Consider the following 23,324-nt stretch of genomic DNA (forward strand, 5'->3'; position numbering starts at 1 on the left):
TAATGGATATAATTTGCTTTGCTCATGAACAAAAGCTTTGTAATGGAGGCTCGAGTGTATGTGTTATCAGCAAAAGGTTCTCTCGAGGGAAATTAAGTGAAAGGACATTTTTCTTGTCTTCATGTTTGACATTCAGGAGCAGAGACGATATAAGGTAGGCACAGGAGTCTTTCAAAAAACCGCCAGATAGCAATTGCAGCACTTCATAAGGACGTAAACCGTTCATCATCTGCTGCAAAGACTCCATTAATGTGGCCTGCTTTTAAATCCAGCGTTTCACAAGGAATCCCATTTTCTATTGTTAGTGTCACTTCGCCTTTCTCTTCCAAATTTTCTCTCTCTGTTGACTCTTTATTCTTTCTAAAAACAAGGAAGAAAAAAATCATCTTATTCTGTTGATCTGCAGCACTCCACCATGATTCCACAGACAGAAAACTGCACATTTAGTCAGAAGTTTATCATAGGTTATGTCTGAAAGGCATAACCTGGTGCACCTCTTTGCTGTTGTAAATATACCACGGAAGGTGGGAGGCCCACATATTGGAAGCCCTGGTTTAGTGGTTTGAGGTCAGGATTGGGAATCGGAAAACATCAGAATAAACATGTTGTAAATATGTTATAAATAACACTTCAGCTCCTTGTTCTGTAAAATCACTGGAGGGTGCAGAAGGAAAAGTTGGTGCAAAACAAAAATGGAAAAAATCTCTAAATCTGTTTTTGTTTTACGTCAAGAAGGACTGCACTAAACATCTAGTCTGACCCTGTTATGTATGTCATAGATTTCACCCCATGATGTCAACAAATTAAAACACACTTTTTAGAAACAGATCAGCTTTAGACTACAGCCACCAATGATGGAGACTGGAGTGTCCTCACACTCCTTGATGATCTTCTCCAGAAGTTAGGTACTCTTAATGCTGCAAATCTGCTTTTTTAGTTTAAACTTCATTAACAGCCACCCTCCTACCCAGTATTTTATAGTTTTGTTTTCTAGATCAAACAATTGCATGGCTTTCACTTTTCCAGGCTCCAGTTCTCACCAAAAGCATATTAAAATAGTTGCTGAATAAAATTATCTAAAAGTACAACCACGACAAGATGTAATACAGAAATATCAGTCAACATGTCATGATGTTCCTTTAATTCCAGATTTATTCGATCTCGAGACCTACTAGTTCATAGTTGAAAAACCTGCTGTACTTTACAGCCTGCAGCATCAGCGGTTTTAGAGGATAAGAAATTCAAAGGTCAGCTCCACTGCTTCTTCCTATCCCACAATATGTACTGTAACAATCTGACTCATGACAATCATAAAAACTTGACTCAGTGTAACTGCTAATAACAGCGATATTTACTATAATAAAATTTTATTGGCCTTTGGGAGATTCTTGGCATTACAGACTAGCTAAAAATAAATGTGGGCAGCAGTAGTGGAAACCTCTGACCTCTGGCCACTGTATCTGCCTTTACAACACTTAAAAGGAGTATTCTTTAATACAAAAACTGTAGGGGCAGAACATAAAAGAAGATACTAAGGAGCAGGTTTAAAAGAAACGAGAGGAGTAGGAGATGTGTAGAACTCATTGCCATAGGAATTCAGAGAAGCTCAAAATTTCTATGAGTCCAAGGGAAGACTCAACAAGTTAAGGGAAGAGAAAACATTGTGAGTTACCCAAGACATGAAGACCAAATCCAGCTCATGAAGGCCCCTAGCTGCAAATTAGATGCTGGGAGAGTAATAGAGGGAAGCATTGTGTGCCCTTACTCTGTTTTCACTCTTCTCAAGGCAAATGTTTATGGCCTCTGTTGCAGGTGGGAATTTGGGGGTAGGGGTGGACTTCAGTCAAGCCCAGCATAGACAGTAGAGGATGGTCCTGCCCTGCGTATGTGCCAAATCTATTACCAGAGATGGAGATGTCCTGTTGCTGTGATGACAGGAGAACAAACATAAGACTGGGAGACAGTGTGTCTGATCCAGCTCACCATAGAGCCAAGGGCTACAATCACATGGAGCTTTTCGAGGTGCAGGCAGCTGTGGTTTGGAATTTTACATGGTGGCAGTGATGCACAGTGAAGACCTAATTAAGAAACTCCTCTGTTTCAAGAAATGACGCATGAGTCTAACTCATTACTGAAACTCCATTATAGGCCAATCATGTGCTTCCCTACCACACTGAATATGAACAGCCTGAAGCACGTGCTCTTGGGCTTAACTGAACCGAGGTATTTAACTGGTACTTTAAAGGCCAATAAAGACAAAATGCCAGATTTATGAGAAGTCAACACCATCCTTGGGGCCAGCCTTTCAACACAGCTTACTAGGCAACAGAGCTGCCATTATGTCAGCTCTGGACAGGTTTCCAAGAAAACTCATTACTGGACATGCTGAAGTCTTTGACAACTTGGTCACATAATTTGGTGCCTGAAAAAGAGATGAGCACTTTCGAAATTCTCTTCCCTGGTGTCTGGCTCTTCTTTTGAGACACCAAATAGCCAAGACCACTCCTTTTACCTCTCCAGTCTTTGCAACAGTAGATGGAAGAAATATATACTTGGTTTACCCTCTCTCTCACTCCCCTGCCCCTGCCTGCAGAGGCCATTGATGTGGAAGGAGGGGTAGAGTTCAATCACGGATGAATCTGCTTTGAGGAAAAGTTATACGTAAAGGCAGATAAGGGAAAAAGAGGTAGAAGTGAAAAGGAGCATAACAACTAAGAGGACAACAAAAGCATGAGACAGAAAGGATGCCAAATGACTGTAGGCAGGCAGCAACAAGCCATATTACTGGTGGTACGATGATAAGAGCTTGTAGTTTACACCACATTGAGGGGAATTGCTCAAGCTCAGCTGAGTTATTTTGAAAACAGAGGGGGAAAATGCTGTCTTTCAGCTTGATATAAAGCACAAATGATAATTTTAGCTAGAGAAATCATAGCTATTTAGCATAATTTATTTATATTACACTTATTTGAAATGTTCAAAGACCCCCTTTGAGTTACGTGCTATACAGACACACAGAGCCATGATCCTACACAGACAGCAGGTATGGGCTTCAGGTAGCAACATTATTCTCCAGTTTTACAGAAGAGGTTACCTAGGTTCAGGGGATAAAATAACTCAGCCCATACCACATGGAAGGTTGTGACAGGGCTTAAACTATCCACAGCTCTCCAGTACCTGCCCAGGCTCTTTCCCCAACAGCATCTCTCATCTATTGTTTGTTGAATTTTGTTTTTTGAAAACAGAAAGGGGTTTCGCAAATTCCTGCAACTTTCTGAATGCAAAATAGAACTGAGGGGATTCTAACTACACTACTAAAGGTTCTCTATGAGAACCACTTATCTTTCACAATAAGTGTTTTTCTGAGGTCTTTTAACATTGTTCTTCAAGGTGATACGGGGGCAGAAAGGAAAAGTCTCTGCAACACACCACTTTTCATTTAAGAATCCCTTGTTCTTATATATTTGGGGATGCAGTCCACCATACATTCAATAATTCTAACATCATCTAGTTGTCAGCAGAAATTTACCCTTTTTCAGTTCTGCTGTTCCTGTATGACTCTGTTGCTGAATTCATAATTTTGTGTTAATCTAACGTCCGTTGCAGCCTAAATTGTGGCAGAAGCTGAACTTCTATGGCAGAATCTCAGCTCAGCTGAGAAATTTCTGTTCCTTATGCCCAACTCTGAGCCAGCAGAGATGGCAGGACCAAAACTCCACTTACTCTCTGGCCTGCTCTAATATGCTCACACTAGGCAAGCATGAATACCCTTTTCTTTTTCACCAGTGCCACCACAGGGCAGAAACTGAGAGGAAAAGAGAGTATCTCTCTCCTACCCTAATGCCAAACAGCAAACACCTAGGCTCATGGGGAGATCTGGTCATGAACTTGTGAAGGACTGAGTACTTTGGACTCATCAGGTCATGAATGGTAGGTGAGACCATGCACCGTTCCATTGAGCAGGCCCTCTTCAGCCACACATTAATCATTATTGTGTCCTCTACTGAGGCTTCTCAAACTGCAGCAGCAAATTTTTTTTAGCCCTGCCAGGTTTTGACACTGTCCTGGTTTCAGCTGGGATAGAGTTGATTTTTCTTCCCAGTAGCTGGTACGGTGCTGTGTTTTGGATTTAGTATGAGAATAATGTTGATAACACACTGATGTTTTAGTTGTTGCTAAGTAGTGCTCACACTAGCCAAGGACTTTTTAGCTTCCCATGCTCTGCCAGGTGCACAAGAAGCTGGGAGGGGACACAGCCAGGACAGCTGACCCAGACTGGCCAAAAGGCTATTCCATACCGTACGATGTCATGCTCAGTATATAAACTGGGGGGAGTTGGCCACGGGGCAGTGATCGCTGCTTGGGGATGTGCTGGGCATCGGTTGGTGGGTGGTGAGCAATTGTGTCGTGTATCACTTGCTTTGTATATTATTATTGTAATATTATATTATTATTATTATTATTACTATTACTACTATTCTATTTCATTTTACTTCAATTATTAAACTGTTCTTATCTCAACCCACGAGTTTTCTGACTTTCACCCTTCCAATTCTCTCCCCCATCCCACTGGGGTCGAGGAAGTGAGCAAGCGGCTGTGTGGGGCTTAGTTGCTGGCTGGGGTTAAACCATGACAGACACTACTGCCCTGGAAGGGGCACAGTCACTGCCAGCCTTCTCCCTCTTGGTAGCTATTTGGGTACTCTGTGAGAGGAGGCTCACCTATGGCACACTAAACCTTCAGAAGAATGACAGCAAATGTCTTTGTAAAGCTATCATCTTTAGTTAGGTGGCCTCCAGGATCATATTCTTATGGTCCCTATTTCCTCGTTACACCCAGCATTATTAAGGCATCTATACTTCACAGTTAAAAATTTTAACCCCTTCCTTTGGAAAAGGACACATGGGTTATCTTTACCTATGGAGGGAGGGGGGGCACAACTATAATTTTTCTGAGGCTGATCGGAAAAGCCAAACCAGCCCAGCTGACTTATCTTGCCAGTATTCAGTTAAAACAGAAGAAAAGCTAAGCTTACTTCTTGCGTTGCTGAATCCCTGCAACAATGAGGAAAACAATTCCAGCCACAATGAGACAAAGAACAACACCAAATACGGTAAGCCAGACAGGCGTGGAGGGTTCAACAGGTGGTGATAAGGTTGAGGTTATCTTCAGGAACTGCAGTGTTTTGTCACTCAGTAGGAAGGCACTGTTGATTCTGTTCCGGTTCATCCTTCATAAAACACAAAGAACATCACAACTCTTTATAAGGTATTTTGTAAGTTAAAAGGATAGAAGAAAAGAAGGAATTTTCATGTACATGCTGCAAGTCGGGCAGGGCTGAATTTGATCCAGCATGAAGTTGGTAGGACTACACAGACCTTCACTTTAACATAGACCCTGTCAGTAATCCATAGACACTCACACACTTACAAGGTTTTGAACATCAGACTTTCGTCTGTATTTACCTGAAAAATTGGGAAATACAGATGAGACCTGAAGTACAGTATTATTACTTGTTTCCGTTTTGAACCATGTGCTGAAGACACAGCAGATTGTAATCTGTAAGGGTGGTTCTGTTGTCTTGCTTATGCAGCATTCAAGATTAGCATGGGAGTGGCAGAACTACCCTGCCAACGCTCAGAGGGTTTACTTATCGGTGCCCCTTGGTTGCTCAAACTGAACCATCCTGCATGTTATGGGCAGGTACATCTCTCTTGTTGCTGTAGATTTTCTTAGGTCCATGAGGCACAGGATATGATTTGGTCCAGAAGAATCCCTATTGCCGACATGCCCTTCTTCCCTGCAGGATGCAGCTAAAGGGATTTGTACTTTGCACGTGTTTTCCATTATGAGAAACTAAGCGATAAATACGCTTTTTCATATGAGTAGTACAACTGCTACCCTTTAATGGATATCTTCACCCACAATAATTACTTCTAAGCATTTGCAGGTATTTCTGGATCTGATTCTAAGCAGCCTTAAAAGGCTTTAGCAGTATCTTTCATTAGCTTTTTCAAAATGCTAGAAATTTTTCAGAAAATATATTACATATATTGGTCCTGAGAGATTCTTTTTGATTGCAGTTGTATGATTCACAGCAGCTCTTTCTTGTATACAGTTCAATCGATTTACCATAAAGCAAGTACTTCCTAAGAGCACATATATGGGAAATACAGGTAAGATTCTGTGAATTTCTCTTCCTGGAAACCATAATGTTTGACTGTCCCTTAAACAGGAAGTTCTTAGCCTTAATGGAAAGCTAGCATTCCTGGAGAGGACTGAAAGCCATGACATATTATAAGACTCGTAATACGGCAAGCCGTCTTTGATTTAGAAAAGATTTTCATCCTTATTGATATAAAAGGATCATTGTGAACAGCTGAAATAAGCATTGTTCACCCTCATCTAACTGGCTGGAGTTACAGAACTATGTGCTGAAACACATGCAGGTAACTACACGTGCATTTTGTGTTTGTATATGATCTTGGGACTCATACAGAGCTCTGAGAAGGTTTGCCTTCCTCTTTGTTCTTAGTTTGTAGAGAACCTCTTACAAGAAAATCCTGGTCCATGGGTAGCGTTCTTATGTGCTACTGTAGTATGAAGAATTAGAATAATGATTTCGTATGGAAGCCTGCAATCAGAAGCAATTGAATAAAAAGTATTGTAGTTTTATAGATCTGTTTATTTTTTGTTTCTAAGTTAGGTAGGAATTAAAACTCTTCATAAATAGCATATTCTTCTTTATCGGGTGATAGACAACAGTTAAAAAACAAACATACTATAATAGCATCCAATTTCTGTGGCAAACAGGGCACATAAAAGACTTAAATAAATCAGCTTATGCTACTGAACGTATCAAAGAATAACAGAAATGCAAAAACCCTGCATTCCAGCACTCTTACAGAGAGCTTCAGTGAATAAATAATCTGCTTCCTCCACTAATGCTATGAAGCTATTGTTTGGTGTCTCTGTAGGAAATAGTTTAATCTGCTCATAAGCTTAGAAGTTAATCTTTCCAAAAGAACGCATACTCATTCATCGGGAATTAGGCATTACACCTCCATAGAGATAACATGAATTTTCAAGACAAAGTACAGAATGTCTAAAAACAAAGAGGTCTGTTTTCCACTCCGTGCTTGAGAAATGTACGTGAGTTATGCTGCTCGTGGGAGTCATCCCTATAAACCTCTTATGTAGGTTTGGTGGACCATTGAAGTCAGATTGCCTATTCTTTTCTTTTTCCCTCTTCAGCTCCACACTCCTGCTTTTATTGGCTACAGAATGTGATATTTATAGAATCATAGCATCATAGAATTGTTAAGGTTGGAAAAGACCCTTAAGATCATCGAGTCCAACCGTTAACCTACCACTGCCAAGTCCACCACTAAACCATGTCCTCAAGCACCACGTCTACCCGTCTTTTAAATACCTCCAGGGATGGAGACTCAACCACTTCCCTGGGCAGCCTGTAGAAAGCAAACTGATTTGTACTGCATGGTACTTTGTAAAAGCAATGCTCAGCTACGATAGTGACTGGCATTCTATAAAGAGCTGGTATGAAAGGAATGTGAGTATAAAATTGTTTAAGCCGAGCTGGGACACAGCCAGCTGTGCTCATGAAGAGTTCACACATGCTCTTCTCATGTGAAAGCTGACTTCTAAAGTAAGTCAGATGAACTGTACATGAGAAGCACTGAAAGGGAGCCTGTGGTCATTAATCCAGGTGTAGATGTGCATGTGGCATGCAATGAAAGTTAAATGATATAAAACCCACCCGGAAAGTGTGCAATTCCATCATCTGAGGAAGAAGGGTCTCTCACTGGGAAATGCAGCAGCAGGATGAGAGCAGCCACGGACTGTACAGCAAATTACAGGTGGGGCTCTGGAAAGGGACTAGATCTCATCTGAGGCTCCAGCATCACGAGAGACTCCTTCCAAAGTTATAATGCCAAGGCTCATACTTTGTATTCTGTGGGATTGTTAAAAATCCTTCTAATCTCACATGCATGAAAGAGTACTGACCCTTTGGTGTTTTAATGACTTGGATTAGTTTATCCTTAAAGAGGCAGAGTGCTCATTCATACAAGGCCTAGAGAGAGAAAGCTTCCCCAGTCAGCAAGGAAGAAAAGGCTGCAGGACCAGTGACTGTACCTGATGGCTGCCTCTACCTCACTTCCAGGAACAGTTGTCACGTTTTTGGAAGCATCTGTGACCACAAACCAAAATGACACCCGATCTGTCACATTGCAGAGCAGCACATTGGAAATTCTGCAGATGGTTAAAACAAAAATCATCATTAAAGAAGCACGGAAGGAATTATTGAAATATTTCAGATTTTCTTAAAATATTGCTTTCATCTAGAGGGGGGAAAAATTCTTACATTTCAAAAAGGTAACAGTTAATGCTCAAGGAAGAAATATCACTCAGCATTTCCCATTTCCCAATGTGATTTTTAAACATTTAAGCTTATTGAGACCAAACTTGAATCTTCAAACAAATTTCTGAATCTATTACAAACTTGCCTGGTCTTGGGCATGCATTTAGCGTAATCAAATGGAAAAATACATATTTGTATCTTAATCAGCAGGACTGTGACAAAGGCTACATAATGGACCAAATGCATTAAAGAACGAAAAACTTAGTTTTTAACAGGTAATACCACAGGAGCCAGGCATGGGGGATTCCCCACATGATTTTCAAGTGAGTGCAGTCCTTCTACACAATACATTTGTTGGAGGGAAGAGTAATGGAATTGATGTTACTCTTTTTGACATCTTTCTGCACTGAGTCAGGCACAAAGTGGAGGCAACAGGCTAAATTTCGACATTATACTGGCACTGGCCTATACCTTTTAGCTTATGCTATGACAAATACTTCTCTTATCTGTTTTAAAAGGAGATTGCTCAGCTTTATGTGAAGTCAATAGCGGAAGGGCACAGGCACGCAGCTTCTCATATCATACTAAGTAAAAAGTGTGTGAAATGTCTTTTAAATGCCTTTTTTCAGATTCTTAGAAATTTGTTTTCTACCACTGATACCAGTAAATAGTGGAACTACCATTAGAAAAACCTCATGGAATGACATCATCATGAGTATTTAAACTAAAGACGTGAAGGCTATTACCTTAGTATCATAATAGTGACTGAGGATAGATGGTGCCCCTATGTTCTTCTATCTGTTTCTAGTCTATTCACACAACTAAGAAACAAACCAGCCAAACTTGTGTAATATACAGGAATTGTGTAAGGTGGCATTTATTACAGCATGGCAAGGAACATCATAGTACGTATCATACAAGGACAGCCAAAGCCTTTATGAATTCAATGACAGATAGCTAGCGAGATAAAAATGGAAAAAAATATTTCATTCTATATCATTAATAAATAACCCAAAGAATTTGGCTCAGGATTCAGATTTACTGGCCATGCCCAAGCAGCGAGTTCTGAAAGTCCAGGACCAAGAGTTAGGATCATTTTTACTTCCAGGGAGCAGCCTGGACTTGGTTCACCTTAGCAGAAGGCCCACCTGGCCACAAGCACAACACAGCTGCCCTGTCTTAACAGACCCTGCTTGGGATGATCAGTCTTCAGATACTACCTGCTGTTCTGGAGAAGGAAACCCTGCAGCGAGCCAGCGAAGAAGAACGCAGCCCCTCTTTTAATTAACTGCAGTGATGTTTGTAATGCCCATTACTAACTGCTATAATTGGTTTTAAGGTTTAGCCTGTCCATCATCAAAGTGCAAATTTTAACTTTTCCTTTCCAACCTGTGCTCTGCCTCAGGGTGACAAATCCCCTGGCTGCAAGCAATCTCCCCTGCCACAGAGCTCTGTTTCGTAGTGCCATCTGCTGGCTAATGACAAACATAATTAAATGACCCCTGCACTGGCCTGAGGAGCAGGAAGCATGAGGTAGGAAGGAATATAAAGCAGCCAAAATTGCCGATGAATGTGTAGTCTCCATCTGGAAAAGAACGAGTTCGCTTTTAAGGCAGGACAGGCATTGGCTTGATCACAGTAGTTCATTATGGAAATTCTGGAGAAATATTTGACTTACTGCTGAAAGCTTTTTTGGGTGGTGGTCTGGGTGCCTTGGGTAGTGCAACCTTTCATTTTACAGAGAAGGCATGTATTCCATAGAGATACGCAGTAAAATGGAAAGCAATGATTTTGCAGAGCTGAAATACCCACTTTTACCTCTCTGGAACAATGTCAATTTTGCAAATACAGAGAATTTTTATGGATAAAAGAGGAAAGCCATCCTCTGGAATTTGAAAAGATGTTCACATCAGTTTGCTGGCAACAGTCAGAAGATGAAAGCAGATTAATTCCTCCCAAAACAAAAGCAAAGCACAAAATTTACAGGAGGGTGGAAAAAAAGAGTCTACTGTTGGCTGGTGGCTGACAAACTCTTGCTGACTTCACAGAATATCTAAAATTGTATCTGCAGAGGAAGTTTTCCATCAGGAGAATTTATAACAGTAGGACCTAAAGCTTCATGTTACTGCAGTTCTTAAAGCTGGAATTTCTGTTGTGCAATCAAAAACTGGTCCAGGTAGAAAATCCGGGTTCGTGTTGCCCTACAGATGTTCTTGAAATGGGGTGAATGAGGAAAGTCTGATCCCCAAAGAGAAAGATAAATTCGGTAGATACAGACTGGCAGAACACCCTGACTTTCTCATTCTCGTTCAGAGACTCAAAGAGACTCTTCAACCTGGGGTCTTCCCTACAGTGCCAAGGCTTTCAGCATGAGATAGGGCAGTCGGTCATCGTTAGGGCCAGCATCTCTCTCCCTCTAGAACAAACAGCATTGAATCAATTGGGCAGCAAGGCTTACACTAGGGTATGTAAATTTTGCCTCCTTTCTGCTCCCTGCTGTGTCTAAAATCCTTGCTCGATTATAAGCATCCAAAACCTGGCTTCACTGCCACCACTTTTTCATCAGTGGAATCTGAATGCTTTAAATCCTCCCAGGCTCCAAAGAGAATAATACTGCTCACGAGAAGTTCCAAGGGGATTGAGTAAACACCAAAACAGACTGGTTCAACAAGCACCAATGCGGCAATTTCTTTGCAGCAGGTATGCCTTTTTTTTCCCCTGTGCTATTTGCACACAGGTTTGATTCACAGCATGCAGAAGCATTACAAAACTATGCCTTTACACTGTTTAGATTTGAGAAACCTGACTTCTCCATGTACTATACTAATTAAGTGTATATGTAAACATATATGTGCACATCTTTTTATTTCCTTAGCAGGTGACAGACTTTTGTCATGGGGATTATAGGAGACTGTTATCATCAAAACGACAAGATCCTGGTTCTGCCTTATGGCACCATGGCAAAAGTCCAGAATTGCATTTCCTTTAATATACACAAGTAAACACCAGTAAGTAGAGTGCAGGAAACCCTGATGGTTCCTTGGCCTGAACCACCATGAATGTTCCTTACGGAGATGTAAAGGATTGTTTAGGGGTAAGAAAGAGCTGCCAGAGACTCAGAGGGAGCTGAGTGCCTACAGTGGCCATTAGCTCATGGGAGAACCACAGTCCCCAAGTCCCAAGTGCCTATCTCCAGCTCTCTCGAAAGCACCATGCCTCTTCCAACCCAGTGCTGTGCTGCTGCTCCTGCAAAGGAATGTTATTTTCTTCCTTTTTGTGAACAGCAGCCATGGGATCACCTTGATGTAACAGTTTTAACTCCAGAAGCTTGTTTTGTTGTTCTAAATGGTCACAATATTTTTAGTATCAAAATAGCCTGTCTTAGGAAGATGGACAATGTTGATGATTTTTTTTTTTTTTTGTCACTTCATGAAGAAAACTGCAGGGTTTTTTAGCTACAAATGGGGGGATGATGTACCAAAAGTAAATTCTGGTACTTGAATGAAAGTAAATGTGATGACATTCTTTCTGCTCTAAAGATTAACTAGTCTTAGGCCCAAAAGAGATGCATATTATTTCAAATGAGTCACAGATTAGAGAAACCAGGGTTACTAACACAGACTACAGATAATAATTTTTTAACACTGAGAGATCAAAGGTTGGCTTATGTAGTTCATGGATGTATGTATTGAGAATGAATTGAAAGGCCATATATAGAGCAGGAAATAAAGGGGTTTTATTTCTCCACTGAAAAATAAGTATTTATTTTATCTGTATTAACAATTACTAAGCAATTTGATGGATTGTGTCTTTCTTCTGTTTCACACAAACCTGAAAATTTGACAAGCCTTTCAAACATTAAACACAGCTCCATGCTTTATTAAATTTTAGTTTAGAAATTAACTTTAAAGAACTTGAGATGTAATGTGCAATCCTGTCCATTCTGCGTTGGGTCACTCAGTGGTTACACAAGGGCAACAACAGCATCAACTGCTGTTTCCAGCAGCACATTCAAACGCTTGTCATTACAGGCTGGCTTTAATCCAGCTTCAGAAGCCTAACAAAAGGTGACTTTGAATCTCAAAAATGTTGGGACAGACTGCAACAATAGTTATGCTGATCCACCAGACAAATGATTTTGGGGCCTGATCCAGCTTGCTGAAGTTAACGGCATTTGGTATCATGCGGGAGTTAGATGTGGCTGTGAGTTACTGCAGGGCTGTGGGTGTGTTAGAATTAATGGGATGTTAAAGGGCAGGTTTATCATATCCTGGTTATGGCCCTGTGCAGAATTTACACCCTGGCAGAACCAGTATTTGGTTATGTAAAATACTGGTGAATTTTTCATAAGTCTTTATTTTAACAAAAATCTTTAATTAACCAGATGCCAAATTTGGGTAAATTTAGATGCTACCAGAATGCAGTCACAAGCAATTTGTTCTTTTATGACAGAATAATTGATCATTGATCTTTTACAGCTCCCAAAGAAAATCTGTTGGCATTTATCTGTAAAAGTTCCTGTAGTGTAATGTAATTTATTTGCCACAGGCTCCTGCTTCTGCCTCCCTCTTCACCAGCTATGTGAGAGTGCCGTTCCTCTGTGCAGGGCACGCTGTTGTACTCTCTGGGATGCTGAGCGCTCCCATACCTTCGTACCCACTGAGGGGGTGGAGATGAACTGCACTCCTCCCTCGGTACCCAGTTCCTTCCAGCTGCCAGCCACAAGGGTCAGGAAAGGAGTGCATTATTTCCAGGATTTCTAACAGGGTGGAGGCTGTCATAGCTTTCCTGCTCCCATGTAACAGGCAGGTTATTTGGAGTTTATTGGGAGGTTCATCTAGCTCTCCATCACTGAACGGGAACTCTGAGGTCCCTTGGGATTTGGGAAGAGATCTATGGATAGGAAAGTCCTCAGCCTGTTGCCTAGTAAGTTGTACCAGATCGCAGAGCTGCACAGCTGTCCTTTGGTTGACATGCTGTTGACACATGACCCCAAAGATATCTAGAAGTCCTAGAAGAGTTATCAGTTATACCTCCAAGGTACACCTCAAAAAGTTATACCCCATGAGGAAGTCCTATCCCATCTTAAAAAGAGGTAAAGATGCCCACACCTAGCTGTTTCCAAATATTATACTGACTTCTCCTCTGACAAACATAGTAGCAGGAAATTATTGATGTGTGCAACCCCACCTCCAAACTGGAGTAACACTGACATTATTGTATTTGTCCATAGGAAAAATTGTCTTGGTAGGAAACTGAAATAAATGAGCATAAATTCTGTGATTTCCCAGAGTGGATAGAGATAACTTCCATTAAAACTTTAACTCCTTTCATACTGGCTTGATTTTTTTCCCATTCCTGCACCAAGCTCTCTAATATTAGTTGAGTTTCCCTCTCTCAGCTGAGAGCCATGGTGCTTGAGGAGGAAAAAGATCACTGGCTTCTGACACAGGTTTTCTGCTGTGTGAAAGCACCATGACTTTGAAGGAAGAGAATAATTTAAAAAAAGGACCTGGGACTAAAACAAGTATACAAAAGCAAATCTTTATGGATCAGATACTGGGTGAAAACTCTGCTAATTTGAAAACCTGAGAAAAAGTCCTGCATAATCACCTTTACCTATCTTGTATCTTGAACTCATTTTTTTAAGTGTCATTTTAATTGGGTGCAGTAGCATACTTGGCTGGTTTTAAGCTTGGTGTAATGGCTCTCTTGCTCAAAGGAGACAACTTCTGAGGAATAAAAATAAAACAGCAAGGAACCAAACACTCCTGTTACATGGAAGGGGAAATCCCCTTCTATTTAAGAGAAAGTGTGGCAGTCACAATAATCATCATGTGACTAAAGTTAACTAATATCTTTGCAAATGTGGAATATGCTTCATCTGATGCAATGACAGCCTGAAGCAGTTTTTTTTTTTAAGTAAATTCAGAACCTTATCCTCATTAGCCTCCCAGAACCATAAATCTTTCCTTTAAGACTGAAAAACAATGAAAATATAATAGGCCTATAGAAATACACTGACAAGGTTTCTCATTTAAGAAAGATAAGAACATACTGGAAATACAACTTGCTAAATGGTCTGTCTAATCTGGTATCTAATTTCATAAGTAGCAAGGATCAGAAGCCTGAGAAGAATATTCAATACCTCAGGGTAGACTTAATCCCAAAACCAATTAAAGGCTGATTTACGTCTGAACTGCAACATCTGAAACTTCTTGATGCTAAGTAACTCAACCGCTGCGATACTAGGGATAGATACTGCCAGCAGAACGCAGCACTAGCATAGCTACCCCGCTTCCAGTTCTGAGTCACCTCATCTTCAGCATACTGCTGAAGCTGTGCTCTAAGAAAATGTGCACCAAAGCTGCTTATTCAAGGATCTGTACTGCAATTCTTGACCTTGCCAATGTGTCCCTTTCCCTCCTCCCAGTATGGTCTCCAGAAGGTATCATGTTTTACTGCCAGATTCTGCTAGAGCGAATTGGCACAATCCCACTGAGATCCACAGCTGGGTCACTTCACATCATGTCGTGGTTAACCCAGCAGGCAGCTAAACACCACACAGCCGTTTGCTCACTCCCCCCCCAGTGGGATGGAAGAGAGAATAGGGAAAAAGGTAAAACTCATGGGTTGAGATAAAGACAATTCGATAGGATAGAAAAGGAAGGGAAAATAATAATAATGATAAAAGAATACACAAAGCAAGTGATGCACAATACAATTGCTCACCATCCGCTGACCAATGCCCAGCCAGTTCCCGAACAGCAGCTGCGCTCTGCCCCCCACCAGCCAAACCCCCCCAGTTTTTTTGTTCAGCACGATGTCATATGGTATGGAATATCCCTTTGGTTGGTTGGGGTCAGCTGTCCTGGCTGTGACCCCTCCCAACTTCTTGTGCACCCCCAGCCTCCTCACTGGCGGGGCAGTATGAGAAGCTGAAAAGTCCTTGACTTAGTATAAGCACTGCTCAGCAACAACTAAAACATCAGTGTGTTATCAACATTATTCTCATCCTAAATCCAAAGCACAGCACTATACCAGCTACTAGGAAGAAAATTAACTATCCCAGCCGAAACCAGGACACATCAACAGGGATACTGGTCCAAAGATCAAACATTGCTTAAGAGAGAAAGAGTGTGATGTTTATATATATATATATATGGCTGTCAAAGGAATATACTGGAACAGTCTGTTTTTAGAAGCTGTATATAATGATTTCTACAGTTCAGTACAGCAGAGAAAGGGCCACGACATGAAGCATTGTTAATATGTATAAGGCAAATCAGAGCAGATGCTTACTGAGTTGTGCTCTTGCTGGAATATCTTCTCATTGCAAAAGCCACCATTGCTTTGAAGAGGTACTCTTCATTAGCATCCCAGGCATACTGTAAAGGAAGATGGAAAATAATCAGTTTCAGCATCAGTGCTGGCAGTACAGAGAGGGAAAAGAGTCACTGAATTTGAAATGCTATATTGATCAAGAAAATGAATAAATTCTCTGGTTGTGCTACGAGAATAAATTCCTGCCCATTATTTAGTGTGCACAAAGGACTTTTTCTAACAGCTGTTATAAAGTGCGTTATAAAGTGCAATACAAATTGCAAAGAATGTTTCCAAAAATTGAATGAATCGAATGTTTCTGAAAGTTGACCAAACTGGAGATGTAAAGTTTCTTATACCAAAGACTAGGCATATTACTAGAATTCTCCCCACACAGCTGCACCCGTGGCCTTGTCTCTTTTTCTGGATAAACCCTGTTACAGTAGAAGGTTTAAATTCACTCTCAAAGACCACTTGATTCTGCCCAAAAATGAAAGAAAGCTAACATTGAAGGCAGTCTCTGGGAGCTGGATGCCAGGACACCAGGAAATGAAATGAGATTACAGCCTTATTGCCGCACACCATCCTTGCAACAAGAAGACACACTGTAGTACAAATTACTATATCGCACGTGAGACAAAAGAAAGCAAACAGCAGCATCCTTACTACTTCAATAAGAAGGAATATACAGGCTCCAAAAACTGTTTTCTGTTGTCTTGATGAAAAATCATGCTTTCATAATTTCAGTTTTCTGAGATAGCTTCACTAGGTTCCCCTGGGCTTTCATTCACATATGCAATTCTAATGACCTGTAAGAACTGCACCTATTAGATTTTTATAACAAGAACTATGACTGAGGCATACCGATTGAATTTCCTCTTTCAGCAGATTACAAAGATTAATAGTTTCTTGGAATGATATTAAGGGAGGTTAGAGGCAGCTTTCTTCAGTGAATCAGAACACAAATCTAATCTTTAACTTTCAGCATTAAAAAAATCTGCACTGTAATCATCCAAACCAGAAACCCAACAGTGTGGATACTTAACCCTGTTGATAACTTGGACCTACTTTTTCATGGGCCTTTATAACACATTCAAAAACCAGCAATGTACATCAAAAAGCAGTAAACAGCATTGAAAATGTCAAATCTCAATTCTGGTTTTTAAATTCCGATTTTGGATGCATGGAGCTGCAATCCCTCTGCAGAAAGAAGGAATCCAACTTCCAGGCATCAGCCCTCATTTTGCTCTGACATCTTGTGGACTGGGAACCTAAGCAGGGAAGGAGGCAGTCATTTAAAGGGCAGAAAGTCATAAAGATTGTATTTATCATCCCTAAACAAACGATGAGTTGTGAAATGGGCTGTCTGAGATGTGGTAGGACAGGGACAACAAAGGTGAGAAACAGACAACTTGAGTAGCATTAAAATCCAGATGCAGCACTGAGAATCTGGGTTCTGACTCACTACTCTTGCCTTGTGAATGAAGGGAGGTGTAAGCATACTGTGATAATGCATGCCAGTCTGGGGACTTAAACTGTAGAAAAAAAAAAAAAAAAAGAGAGAGACTCTTTCTTTGAAAATAAATTATAAAAGCCTGTATTTTGATCCCACTGCACTGATGAAAACATGACAGTAATGACAGCAACTAGTACTAAAAGAAAAAGAGATAATGTAGTAGAGGAATTAATACAGATGAGAGCCATAAAACTATTTATCGTAATTTTAAAGACATCTGTGTTTAAATCACGAAGCACAATTTGCAGCACTAAAAGGGAAGATCTTCCTTTTTTTGTGTGTAGTACTATTGACTGAATCCCTACATGCCAACTGCAGTCTTTGAGAACAGGTCCAAAAGGACAGAAGAAAATCATTTGTTATCCGGTGGATTAAACCAGCTGTAGAGATAATTTAATCAGTTGCCTTGAAAATGGATAATGATGAAGCACACTGCATTTCATGCTTACATGGACACAAATGCAATGCAGCACTACCAAGTACATGTACTGCATAGGTTTATGTTTAGTGGAGTACATGTATATATGCACAATTTGTCACTATCAAGTATTCAGTTTTCATAAACTGCAGTAGCCTAGAGCTTCTTTAAGTCAAAGTAACAAAAAGGGTATCTCAAAACAGGGCAAGTAATTTGTAGTGAGGAACTCCAGCCCCAGCTGAAAGAGTAAGCACTTTAAAAAACACAGAATAAACAGAAAGCTGCAAGAAATGGGGGAGGAGACGAGCAGAGAAAGCTCAGCAGAAATCAGGGATCTGCTTGAGTGAGGAGAAGATGCTGCAGACAACCTTCTGGGCAGAAGGGCAAGAAGCCCCAAGAAAACGGTGATTAGACAGGAAGTAGAGGAGCTGGAGATGGCTGTGGGCTCCACATGAACAAGAAACTCTGTACGTGACTGCATGCAGGAATATGCAGGGGGGAGGCAACATAATGAGGAGGAAAAGTATGGCAAGAATACCTTTAAGGTAATAAACTGTATGAAGACAGGACAAGTGGGCACAAATCACCAGAAGCCAATTTCTAATCATCAGCTTTCTTCAGTCAGAGGGATAGGTGCAAAGAAACCTGAATCGTTCTGCTATGGGGCTTTATCAGTTTCATCTTAATCCTCCAATTGCAAAGGCTTGGACTGCAGCTGATGACTGAGGATGTTGCTTCTGTTCTTATGTTCCTATGAAGTGCAGCTATTGATGCACATTTTGTGCTGCTATAGAGGAAATGTATTAAACATCATTTGCAACCACACACTATAAACATAAGATAACTCTGTTATCAATAAAACATTACATGATGGTATCCGAACTATTGATGTTTACCATCTTCTTTGCTCCACAAAGGAACAAACACAAAGACATTGGCTCGGTTGCACTTGCCATCCCTTATATGTTAAGGAGGAGCAGAATTAGACACAGCTGACCGTGAAAGCCAGTCTTAAGTGCCTGTTAGTGAAAGAGGAGGTTGATGAGATAATGGATAAAAGATAATGAGCATAGGTTGTTGATGGGGTGAAATGCTATAGTAGTGCTCTCAGGAAGACAAAACTTAAGCTAGTAGAACAAGATCATAATATTACAAGATTGCCCTGAGCAACCTGATCTGATTTCAGCATTGACCTGGCTTTGAGCAGCCCGGGACTAGGGACCTTCCAAGGTCCCTTCCCTCCTGAATGGTTCTGTAGTTTAACTAGACAGCCATTAAGACTGCAGTGTGGCTACAGACACATGAACACGCTTCTGGATCCCATTTGGTGGCAAGACACCAGGTGGACATCAGCCTTTCTCCCCTTCATCCTCTACCCTGGAAACAGCCTTAATATATGAGCCAGAAGGGAAGTGCACCTTCTACTTCACCTGGCTGCAGCCCCTGAGGTGCCAGCACCTTGGCTCTTACGCTTAAACTGAGCAGTGACACAGAGTTACACTGACTTCTCAGTACACATCACTTCTGCTCACTCCCTAGTTGTCTTTAGCCCTTTCGAATTAACTCTCTACTGCTCTGCTAACTGCATGAGTAGGAAGCAACTAGTGACTAGCAGCTATTCCAGAAGCTACTCATAAAGTTAACGCCACCTTCAGAGAGACTCATAAATCATCCTCCTTCCATTTAGGCTTACAGACACCATGTTTCCTCCCACCAGTGTGCAAACAATGTCTCTGTCAAGTACACCCATTATTTGCAATTAAAATGATAACAGCTAAATACTTACCGTATCTTAGCTGCTCTTTCCAGCTCCATTGTGATAAAAACTACATAAATACACTAAATGACACTCCCTGCCTCAAAGTACAGCCTACCTTGTGAACAAATTAAAAAATGGTGTCCTGTCTTTATCAGCCTCGCACAAAGTGGATGGCATGCACTAAACCATGTGGAAAACTACACTAACCTGTTTCCTATGCCCCTGAACATACATTGGAGTTATCCTGCCAGTCCTAGAGCAAAATGCCCACAGTATCAGGGTTTCCTGTTATCATCTAGCTTGAAGTGACTTGGAAATGAATGAAACGGAATTCAGTAGCAGAGCATCATACCAAGATCTTCTAAGCTGGCTGTGTCTTACTGCGATACAACGACAGTTTTATGCTTTTCTTCGCTAAAGTAAATACATAAAATAAAAAAGTGTTCCAAATACTTCAACCAAAATGAATTTCAGTTTGATAGTCGTTTCAGTTTTCAGTTTCAGTCATTTGCAGAGAAGATTGCAATGGCTATGAAAAGGAACTACTACCTGTGCACTTAATAAATTGCTTGTTATCGGTGGGTAATTTTGCATGGCATCATAACACTTTCAGCATGTTGTTGTTCTAAAATGCTGTTCTAGATTGTCCCATTCTTAGGGTTTTCACACACTTTGTTATATGAAATAAACTACTCTCTCTCTACAAAAAACAATAGACTCCTCAGTTATTGCTTTTTTCTTATAATATAAAGGCACTCTTAAGTGCCCTTTTTGGATGAAAAAAGTGCCCACATACCCTTTTGGATGAAAAATAAAAAAATCACAAATGATCAAACAAAACCCCCTTATTTTACTACAGTTGGAGAAGTAAAAAGTACTAAGAAAGAGCATTACTGGGAATGGCAATTTTCATTCTTTACTACTATTTTGAACCAAGATTAAATCAAAATATTAGCAGTCTTCATCAAAAGGAGCTTCAATAATGATTTTGACGTATTTTCAGCCACAGGATTACACTATTTTTAATAAATTTTTAAGCAAGCCAGGCTCGCACTATTGTTTAATTAAAGTCTCTCACCCAAGGGAATTGACTTCAATACAAATTTCCACAGACAAATACTTTAGCATGTATCTTTAATATTTCTTCTCAATTTGTCTGGTTTATGAAGCTACCAGCGGAATTAGCTCCCTGCTAATATTAGTTTAAATTACCTGATATTTCAGGGTAATTTTAGAACGACTTCTACAGTCACAGGGAGAGTCTCATATCTCCAATCTCTTATAACATGTAACCTACTGCTTTTTGTTTCCCAGGGCTCCTAACATAATCAGACACCAGACTTCCAGTGGAGATGACTGTCCAAGACATTTCATATCTAATTTTATGCTGAGCCCTGTAACACACTGCAGATTTGCTCCAAGCGTTCAAAACTGCAAACGAAATACTGGGCTCTGCCATATTTCATACCGCTTTGGATCAGGAAGGACCATTCGGTCATCTAATGTCCCAGTCTCCTATGTATCACAGACCCTTATTGCTCACACCAGTACTTCTACATTAAGCCCAAAGACTTGAATTAAGCCAAAGCATTTCAGTCTTCATGAGACTAGCCTGTGCACCACAGGCAGAGAAGAAAGGCCACTATCTGAAGCCCTACATTAGTAGGGAATTGATGAGATATGCTTGAATGATCTCTACAGATCCTGCTTGTCTGAGAGCTTGACATGAAGTCCCATTTCATAAAGACCTAACAGTCTTTTTCTGCTTCTCTTCCCAGACACGCTTAGCACTCTCAAGCAGAAGTGTTTTTCCCAAACTACAGACTTAGATTTATGCAGCGCCTCTCATGCATAAAGTGTAACATCTCTACTGTTTTTCTAGGGAAAAAAAAATCTTTCACAGAAAATTACCTTTATGAAAAGGCAAGCTTTATACTTCTCTTAACGGATGCCATTTTAAGGAGTGGGCTAGTCAAATGTCAAGAAATGGATGCCTGGATCATGACTTGAGCAAGCTATTACAATTAACACTTCAGAACAAATGGCTTGTGCTGATTTCAGAAATTTTACAGTATATATTACTTCTGTTTTGGCAGATATTCAGTTAGGAAGAATATGTGAAGATACTTTACTTACTGCATCATCTCCCAAAGCTGTTTTGATACTAAGCCGTACTTTGAAAGCATTCTGTGCATCTGACACAAAGAGAAAAAAAGCAAACATATATTGATAGTCATCCAAAACAGGATTTTAAATCATTTACTTCTCTAATTATTTCACAAATCACAGCTTCTAAACATGCCTGAACAGATTACCTGGTTAAGAGAACAGAAGTTACTAGCATGAAAAACGTCGCAGCCCTACAGTCTCAGAGAGGTTTACCGTGACCTCTTTAAAATGAGATCAACTTCCGTACTTAATTTGCAAACTCATAAAAGAAGCAAATGCTCAGCGTTTCAATCTTCAAACTGGAGACAAGCAGTTAAAATAAAAATCTGAGAAGCTGACAGCTTTGTAGGCATAAACTCATAGCTACATTTACCTGGGGAAGGATGGGAATCAGCTCCAAAACTTACCTGGCTCGCAAAGCTCAGCACGAGCACTGGCAACTACAGAGAGAGTAAGCAGCAAAACCCGTAACATCCCGTCAGCGTAGAAAGGTTGAGGCAAAAAGAAGCGAGTCTCCCCTGTAAAGCACTCTTAAACTTTCTGTGACCCAGGATTAAAGCATCAGCAGCACAAGTGAGCAACCAAGTAAAAGGTTTAATAATTAACCCCCGTTATTTTAGCTAAAACAGGCACTAGAAACAATTGTCTTGTTAGTTATTTACTACTTTTCTCTGTAGTAAAAAAAAAAGGCTGTAACAAGTTTTTAATTTTCCTTCTTCCTTTTTAGAATAAAACACAAATTCACACAGTGCTCCAGGCCAGCCTTTTTTCACCCCAGATGTGATGTCAGACAGGCACATAAGATGTCTGACGTCGCGCCAGAGCAGCCGGCAACTGCGGTGGCGGGATGCCATGCTGTTACCCACAGCAGGTGAATTTGAAGCTCGGCTGCCACCCAGCTTCCTTGGGAAACTCGCTGGCCCCACAAAGGGCTCTTGAGGATAAAGGAGGTCTGGGCACCCTTTTCATCCCTCCGAAAGAAATGCGTGGTGAACGCAGCAGCCCCGGGCCCAAAACCAGGGGTCCAGATTTGCCCCACATGTGCCTTCGAACTTGCAGCACTTCTGAAGGGCCGGCCTGGAGGCCCCAGTGCCGTGTCCCCCATCCCCACCCCAGTCCCACTCCTGCGTCCTGGCTCGGGAGCTTGCCTGAGTCCGGCAGAGCGAATGCCTTGTTCCACACAAAACCCCCCACATCTGAGGCATTGCTTTGCACGAAAAGAACAGTTATAAAGGTGGAGAACAACTTTCTTGCTGTTGGAGGATCGTTAGGGCAGCAACTGGAGTAAGAAGAGGTGCAATAAAAGGACTTCATAGGAAGCATGTTGAGTAAGGACAGATTCTTGTTTTGTCAATATCACATGCTGTGTAGACATATATGCACACGTGTATGTCAATATTTTAACGATGCACTCCACACTATTAGCCAAATGTTTACCAAGGCAAAGAAATAAATGCAGGGGAGAAAGAATTCAGAAACTGAAATGTATTGCAAGTATTTCAACAGTCTTTGCAATCTGGGCAGCAAGACAGGATTATTTTATTCCACTCTGCTGCTGTACTCCCCCTGTAGCCACTCTGATTAATGGTTAGTTCCTAAATTGAAGATCGCTTCAAAATTACTTTCAGTTGGTCCTTTAGCACTGAGAAGTGTGTCTTGAGACTGCAAACCTGAAGACCTTCACAAGAATGACTACCAGTGAGAAAATTTTACTTAAATGTGGGACTGAATTTATGGAAAACAATAACCAGTATTTAC

At 40.8% G+C, this 23,324-nt stretch overlaps 1 protein-coding gene across 1 annotated transcript; it reads right to left on the reverse strand.

Moving 5' to 3' along the window:
* Positions 1-203: 203 nt before the first annotated feature.
* On the reverse strand, positions 204-22,040 carry CLTRN (collectrin, amino acid transport regulator; the record flags this gene model as incomplete). Its single annotated transcript, XM_082337683.1, has 6 exons — positions 204-360; positions 5,037-5,231; positions 8,156-8,272; positions 15,684-15,769; positions 21,534-21,592; positions 21,974-22,040. 6 exons carry the CDS (start codon positions 22,038-22,040, stop codon positions 204-206), a joined length of 681 nt encoding a protein of 226 aa, XP_082193809.1.
* Between the last annotated feature and the right edge of the window lie 1,284 nt (positions 22,041-23,324).

Source organism: Platalea leucorodia (genome assembly GCF_965183815.1).
Source record: "Platalea leucorodia genome assembly, chromosome: 2".
In the NCBI taxonomy this organism is placed as follows: domain Eukaryota; kingdom Metazoa; phylum Chordata; class Aves; order Pelecaniformes; family Threskiornithidae; genus Platalea; species Platalea leucorodia.